Source organism: Anopheles moucheti, chromosome 2 (genome assembly GCF_943734755.1).
Source record: "Anopheles moucheti chromosome 2, idAnoMoucSN_F20_07, whole genome shotgun sequence".
Taxonomy (NCBI): Eukaryota; Metazoa; Arthropoda; class Insecta; order Diptera; family Culicidae; genus Anopheles; species Anopheles moucheti.
Window position 1 is genome coordinate 56,771,897 of NC_069140.1, and position 8,563 is coordinate 56,780,459.

Consider the following 8,563-nt stretch of genomic DNA (forward strand, 5'->3'; position numbering starts at 1 on the left):
AATTACTGGAAACCGCGTAACGGCACATAACGGTGAAAAACCACGACCCATGTGTGGTTGCCATGTGTTTTTATGACGCAACAATTTGTTTTTGCTTTTGTGTTTGCTCATGTGTCTTGTGCTCTAAATGTATTCCATTTCATTTTGTATTAATCATACAAAACATCACTATAATCGTTCGTAAAGTTTCTTTGGTGCATTTGAAGTATTGTGTATTACAGCATCACAAGTTCCGATGCATTGATCGTTTGAGGAAATGTAAATGAACTTGAGAAACCTATCGATTTTCGAGGACTCATCATTTTACTCAATTTTACTACATAAGAAACATCATCAAATGTGTATTAATCTAGGTGTAATTAAGTGTTGTTGGATTTTGCTATTACAATGAAGTTATGCAATGAACAGTTTTTTCAAAAACAGTTCAAATTAGTTTGACACTGACATTTGATATTGTCACGGCGTTATGTGGCGCTAGTGTATCGACGGCAATTTGATCAACTACTCTGGTCGGTTGCAAACGAATTTCAGCAGACGAAAAAAACGGACAAATAACAAAGATCGAACTCACGACGCCAGCTTGTGGTGGCTTTGCTCAATACAGAGTATTAAACTTTGATCTGTGAACCGTTCTTGAAGTACAATCGTATCAATTTTTCATCTTCGCTCGTGCCGTGGACAGTATTGCTGGTGACGGATAACATAATTGAGCAATAGCGCATATCATTCATCAACAGTGTCGTATACCGATAACGCTAGAGTGTTGCGTGGTTTGATTGTGTATAAGCAAAAGTATTCTCTTCGTAAAAGCTACACTTTTCCAACTACTGCTGGCACAATGAACCGCTTGGGTAAGTTTACATTGATATTCGATGAATGGGGGAATAGTTTTAGAGCAATGGTACGAACTCGGGTATGTTTACTTTCAGATGAATCCGAATCGACGCCGAAAAAGCGTACCATGAAACCGGACGAAACCGTTGTTAAAGAAGCTATCACAAAATCGGGCCGAAAGGTCAAGCGTCCAGCGCATCTTCACTCGCCGGAACGTACACCGAGTGCATCGCCATCCGATGCTAGAAAGTCCGTACCAGTGAGAGCAAAGAAAGCAGTCGAACCATTAGCAGGTACACCTGGCAAGCGAACGGCGATGAAGGAGCAGAATTCCCCGGAAGAAGTAAAGGGCTCACGCAAAACCATTGCCTCGGTCCGAAAAACAATCTCTGAAGATTTGAACACTCCAAAGCAGAACAAGGAAAAGAAGCAAATGACAAACACCGTGGATGACGCCGCTGGTATCTCAAAATCTGGACGCAAAATAAAGATCCCGACAAAGTTAATGGAGTTTGAAAGTGTTGTGCTAAGCAGTCCTCGCAAACTTGCTGCATCAGATCAAGACGCGGCTGTTAAGGAAAAGCCAGCGAAAACTCCTGCTCGATCAAAAACGCCTGCTAAGTCTGCTGTGAAGAGCAATGCTTTACAGCAAAACCTACATCCGTTCGACGACGGAGAAGAGAATCTTGCCGTTCGGAAGACGCCGGGACGTCGTGCCAAGTCTGTAGCACCTGACCTGGTGAATGTAGACGTCGTTCGCCCGCCTAAACGTAAAGATGTATCTTCATTAATCAGTAAAGAAGCGGAAAAGGAAATTGGAGCATCGGAACAAACTCATCCTAAGACACCAGGGAAACGAGTCGGAAAGACTTTACTGAGTTTAGATATGAAAGTTTCCCCAAAAACTCCAGGTCGCCGAGGAAAATCGGTTGCACCAGATTTGATAGAAGCTGTTCCGAAAACACCGGGTCGTAGAGCTGCTAAATCATTGATAGATGCAAGTGTAACAGCATTGGGTCTAGCAAGTCCAAGAGCGCAACGACCATCTACAAAAACTCCCGGTCGCCGTCCAAAATCCGTTGCAGTTGAGAAAATAGACTCGATGCAAGAAGACCCAACGGGAGGCAAATCTGACAACAGCAAATTAGTGAACGAAGAGAGCTTGCATTCCGAAGAAATCGAATCCAAACCATCTTCAACAGTTGGTAAAATTATCGCATCAGAAGAACCTTTGTCTCGTTCGGGTAGAAAGCTAAAGCCGAAGAAAGTGTTTGATTATACGCAGGAAGAAAAACCTATTCAGCCTAACGACACGAATGAACAAGCTTCCAGCGATGGCAGACGTAAACGGAAAGTGAACAGTAATGATGAAGTTACAAAGTCGCCCACGAAGAAGAAAATCATCGATAACTTGGGGCTACAAACTCCGAAAGTTAAGAGCCGTATTGAACCGAACCTTTCTGTGCTTGGCACAGAATCTCCTCACATAGAAAATTCCACTGATGTATCGGTTTCGCGATCGGGAAGAAAGATCAAACCGAAGAAAATGTTCGGATTCGATGACGGTGTTGAAACGACGACCACATTCGTCCACGTTACAGGCTCCTCATCACCAACATTGACTGGAGAAACGGTTGAAGCGGATATGAAGGATGGCAAAGTACCAACCACGAATGCCGGAGAGAATGATACACGCTCTGCTACAATTAATACAGTAAGCTCACCATCAAAACGGACAGCCTCGGCGGCAAAAGTCGAACAAAATACTTTTATCCCGATGACAATTGATAAAAAATTGAAAGGATTAGCCAAAGCTGATGAAATAGACAAACAGCGATCATGCATTACCAATCGTGGCGTGGATGATCACGATCGTCACTCATTCATCACTAAACGTGGCGTGGATGATCATCATAAAACAGCTAAAGTGAAAGAGCAGCAGCAACACTTAATCGATGAGACGGATCGTGCTAGGGTTAGTTCGCAGCCAGTGATAATTCTCACATCGATTGGATTTGGTAAACCAATGGTTCCGAAACAAACGCTGTCGGAAATAGCGACTTTATCGGCAAAAGATGACGGTAGTAAAGTTAACAAAAACGTAACTTCACCTAGTGTAGAAGCTCAGACGGTTGGAAGCAGTCGCTCCGGTCGAAAATTAAAACCGAAAAAGTTCTTCGATGCAGACGATCTTACAACAGCTAGCCGTCAGGCGGGTGTTAACCTTGAACCAAACCACCCCGTTCCGGTGTCTACAATGTTGGCTCCAACGCAGCGGATTGTTGAGCAGGAAAATAATGAAGAATGTGCAGCATTGGTTGATGATGTAGCAGCCGATGGAGTAATGAACACTGCAGATGGAACTGACATTCCAGAAGGTCCGGTTAAGCATGTGAATAAATTGATCGTTGAGAATCTGAACGACGATGGCGAAGAGCAGAAACAACAGCATATAACTTCGATGGAGCCGGAACAGGTTACCAGTGCCGAGACAGATCTTAATGATGTGGTAATGAAGCCGGAAGAAGATGTACAAAGCATGGAGGATCAGACAGAACAAATTGAAATCAGTAAGGAAAGAACGATCGCAACGAAAGAAGAATCAACTGCACAGGTAATTGAAGAAAAATCGGTTGTTCCGGAAAACCATAATATGACCCTAGAGGAAGGAAAACGGAATCAGTCATCCGCGGAGACCCACACACCGAACGACGTTTATTCAGAAGGGTAAGTTGCATTAAACATGTAGTTACTGTTTTGTTAGTTTCAATATTCCACTAACTGTATTTAATTATCATATTACAGATCAGTAGCAGTTGTCCAAAGTAACGGAGAAGATGCAGCATTGAAAGAATCTTCCTTGGATACAGAAGTTAAACAACATCAGCTGGGAGAACATTCTTCTGTAAAAGCTACTGATTTGGCACCTCCTTCAGCTGGCCATGATGAAGTAGGCAATACCACCATTGATGAAACGGAAAACGAAACAAATGATGCAATCGAAACTCCGCAGAATGCATCAGCCTCTATTTTGAATACCAAATCGGAGGAGGAGAGGCTCAGTGGAGTACCCACTGGAAGCATTATTTCCCCGAGTGGAATGGCTGATGAGGAAATGTTAGATGAAGCATCCTTAGGAGGTATTGAGTATTTAGAAGATGAGATGAATAATATCGTTGAACACATTAAGAAGCCTTCCTCCATGCAAGAACCTGCGGAAGAGGGCAGTTCCGCGTCCGTATCTGCAATGCCTTCGATTGTAATAATTTCGGCAACACCTGCTAGAAGTGCACTGAACGAAACGTATTCGCCTGTAAAACCGAATAGTTCTATCATCGATATCACGGGTGAAACGCCTCGTCCAGTGGCAGCAGCTGCTGCACCACGGACGCCGGACCCAAAATTGACTGCTCAGGAAGCGAATGAAAAATATTCGCCCGATAAGCCACCGGAAGTTATTGAAATAATGGACAGTCCGGCTGTGGCAGCATTTTGCAAACAGATCAACGATGACTCCGCACTCGGTGGTGACGGTGGAAGTGCCACTAGTACACCGTTAGCCATGAAACCATCACTGGTACAAACAATAACTGAATCTGTGGACCATGAGCAGCTCAATGTGCAGTTCGAAAGCCGTAAGCGATCCCTTTCCGCTAGTGCAGCGGACACGACAATGAAGCGCAATGTCACCTTCCATAGTCCGGCTAACTGCACCATGTTGGTAGAAACGATCGATGAACGATTAATGTTGAAGAGCTTGCAGGACCAACAGCAACAGCGACAAGAAACAATGGAGACCAGCTCAAAAAGCATAGGAGAAAAGCTGCGCAAACCTCGAAAACGTTCGCTGTCGGAACACAAACCGTCGGAACTGAAACGAAACAAGACCAGCAAGTTGCCAAACTTCAAATCTATACATGCAAACCATTTCAATCGCATGGAATCGCTAGCCGATTTCATGAAGCGCAAAGAATCGCGAGCAAAGCAAATCCTTTCTTCGTGCAGTCCGGCAACGAAGTTTCTTTCACGGCCGATGACGGATACGTCCGGAAAAGATGGAGGTAAATATATTTTCCGGGTGGGGAGCATCGCTATGCCACTAAATATAACGTGTATGGATTTTAATTACTTCTTCCATTTTTTTCAGTTCCTTCGGTGGAAAAGAAAATTCCCTCCTCAACATCGAAACCTTTTATTTTCAAATCCGCTGGCGGAGGAATACCAGTACCGTCGGCAGGACTGTTTGTTACACGTACCAAGGAAGGGCCAACTGCAGCAAAGAAACACATCGTAAGCGATACAGAGAGAATGGCTAACCGGATGAAGCAATTTCAGACAACATTTAAACCGAAGCAAATCGGTACGGATACGAGCGCGGTACCGGTGTCCAGTTCGCTGCCATCGACAAGCACTCACAACGGTACCGGTGAGCGCCCGGTAGATCAACTGCGTACCAAGCAATCAAAAATTTTGAAGGGTGTTCGAACGAACCGACGATTCGAATTGCAGATGAAACACCGGGACAATCTTCAACATCAGTAAAAGGCCTGCATCATTTGTGTCGTAAACCGAACGAAGAGACGTTGAAAGGTGGTGTCCGTGGTATCTCATATATTATTACTTTTTTTTGTTTTACTTTTTCTAACCGATGTTATTACATTAACCTCGTTTTGTCTTATAAAACACGACCCAATTTACGGAGCTAAAACTCCATCACATATTGTGTTTTTTTAAATATATATCGTTATATTGGATAAACTAGAAACACTAACAAAAATTGATAACCTGATTGAATTTGATCGCTTTCCGTTGAAAACAATAAAGATTTAAGTTACATATTGAACGTTCTTAATTTAATTCAAAAATCGAAAAAGTTACCGTGGTGAAAATAAGCGTTATAAATGCTAATGAATTAGTATTTAGCAAAGAGTCTTATGTCGAGAGACATAAGAGTCGTCTCATGTTTAGAATAACTTCTCACTGATCTATGATACGGTATGGTAAAGGTCGTGTTGCGTGGGGATCTAGTGATTCAGGCATTTTTGGAGAATCTGCCGCAGATTCATGGACGCCGATGTTACATTTCTCTGTTCTTTTTTTCATTCTATCGATACCAACACCAGAACAGAAGAATGTAAATCTGATCTGATTGGTCAAAGGATCAGTGCATCAAACTTGAATTTCTCATGTGCATCCTGATTTTCGACGCTCTCGATCGCGTTTAAAGGCCCATATCCGAAGTATCCCACGATTCCCATGGTCTTTTGTAAAACCAGCAAAATAATAATAATGAAACGATCCAGCCCGAGATGAGCTTATCAGCAGCTTGTTCGATTATGAAGATGCAAAGAAAACAACACGCAAAAACACCTCCCCAGAAAGGAAACGCTACCAGGGCAAAAAAGGATACGAAGTAGACCCTGGGAAGAAAGTGCTTTGCATGGGAACCAAATTTTCAAATCACCATGTGCGAGGAAGAGAGCGAGCTCTTGCAAGCGCAAGCGAAAGAAACGAAGGAAATGCATGTGAAAAACAACAGTGAAAAGAACAGAAAGAATCATTGCACCGCTCCTGCATTTGATCGTTCTGGCTTTGTAACAGTGACCATGGGAAGATGCGATGCATTCGCGGATCTCTTGCTGCTGTATTGTTTGTTGCCTTCCTGCTCGTTTGCCTTGCGTACGTTCTTCATATTGCGACGCACACACACGCACAAACACACACATACGTTCGCGCGTATTCACACATTCATCGGATGCGCTTCCTTGCGTTGTCGACGCGTTCAGTTCCCGTGCAATGAACCGAACGCAGTCAGCAATGGGAGAAATAGGAAGTCGGTTTTAATAGCGACATGGACTTTCAGAATGAATAAAAAAAGTTGCCACTACCCCAATTCCAACGAAAACGGTGCAGGGCGGTTGAGAGGGAAGGGGAAATGGTTGCACTTCCTGGGATCCTTTGAGGTCTGGCCGTTAAGGAGTTCTGTTGCTTTTTTACTTTCTTTCCTCTTAGCTGTTTTTTAGTTCCGTTCGTGTATTTCATCAGACGGTTTTATGCATTTATTTATATTAGCCTTTTTCCGCTTCGCTCCCTAAACCCGCCAAACGCCATGCAGTAACGCTGCAGCCAGACAAGGACCAAACAGTAACCGATAGTTTACGATGCGAAGTTAGGGATGCGAGGGAAAGAGATAGGGACTGAAGGGAAAAAGGTAAAAACAACACAAACCGCCTTCGCCGTAAAAAGCTAAGGAAAATTAAGCAAATCGGAAATATTGACACCGGAAGTGTGACTTCTATGCTGGTAGCGGGAGGAAATAACGTCTTCCTGCGTTCGGTTAGACGCGCGGTTGATTTGAAAACATGCTAGTATGAGATATGTATAGAGCGAGAGGCAGCGAAAGGAACAGGTACGAAAAGGTTTGAATTGGGAAGTGAATAATTTGCTGTTTAAACGTTAAATCGTAGGAATTGTAAGAGCTCAGCAAAAAACAAGACAATATAAACCATGCACCATGGCTGCCCCCTTCGATTGCATACGTTGGCAATCGCCGGCCGCAGGGGTTCGCTTTCTCACTTCCACCCGTACGCCGATCCGGTAGCCATCGCGAGTGAGCTATGAGCGCGTGCACGGGTGAGAAAAATCGGTCGCATCAAGTGAGTGAACCGGCGGCAGCTGAAACCCGTGGGAGAAACATTCTCATCTCGTTCTGGCGCGAGCTTCTCACCCTTCGTTCGCAGTAGGCAAGAACGAGACATCGCATACCGCAACGTAAAAGCCGATCGAGAGAACAGAAATGTAGTGGTAGCGATATCATCCGCGCTTGTTGCAAATGGATGCGTGTGAATTGCTGAGAATATAACTATTTTTTATCGCAAAGAAGAATGATTTTCGACATATTTGATTGTTCGAGGGAAGATTTCAATCCACCCGTTCGCCGGAATTAAGATTTGTTATGGTAGCCTTGCTCCAGCGTCGTTAACAGTGCTTCCATACACTCACCTTCACATGGATGAGCTTATAAGCGCTTAAAATTGTAAACTTACAGAACTTTTTTTAGAAGATAGCAAGCATAGCCAAACACAACGAGCATCATCCACCGATGGGAAACGGTTAACCGTTGGAAAATATGAAAATAATCGCAACCAATTCCTTTTTCCCACGGTCAAATGCGATCGTTAAACAACAGTTTCCCACGCCGATGGGAATTTTCCCAACATCGGACAACACGCGGGATCAATTTGAAGTAAAGAGGAAATTCATCCGCTCAGCTAACGGACTGCGGTTGATGATGTGTGCGACCAAAATGAACACAATATCACGCGTCTCGCTCGCCGTTAATGAAAACGGTGAAAAGCAGATTGAAAACATAAAATGGCAGCTACGCATTTGTGAGAGCCTAAACGTGGGAATATTCGCCCCTTCTCGCTCTATCTCATGGCTCTCACGATTGTGCCATCTCGCTTCGGTATGAATCGCATTAGGCGGGGGGAATAAAAAAATGAGCATAGCGTTGCAGTGTTCATCCGACGCTCTAGCCGTCATCTTGCTCTGCCCGACGAGTACGAGCTGCGCACGACTAGGAAGGGAATCATTTTGATCAATTTCGTTCGCTCTTTCTCGCTCCGCATCTAGCGAACGGCGAGATTGAAGTACACCACCAGCGCCAGTGTGTGTTTGTTTGTGTTGTGGAAAGCTTTTCCCGGAGAAACGCGTTTGTTCCATTCGA

At 44.0% G+C, this 8,563-nt stretch overlaps 1 protein-coding gene across 1 annotated transcript; it reads left to right on the forward strand.

The window, feature by feature from the left end:
• Window positions 1-756: 756 nt before the first annotated feature.
• Window positions 757-5,659, forward strand: LOC128310547 (uncharacterized). The gene is given in 5 exon segments (XM_053047212.1): window positions 757-851; window positions 930-1,958; window positions 2,037-3,579; window positions 3,640-4,895; window positions 4,982-5,659. Coding segments are annotated over 5 exon segments (4,236 nt in total). The 5' UTR covers window positions 757-838; the 3' UTR covers window positions 5,377-5,659.
• The last annotated feature ends 2,904 nt before the right edge of the window (window positions 5,660-8,563 follow it).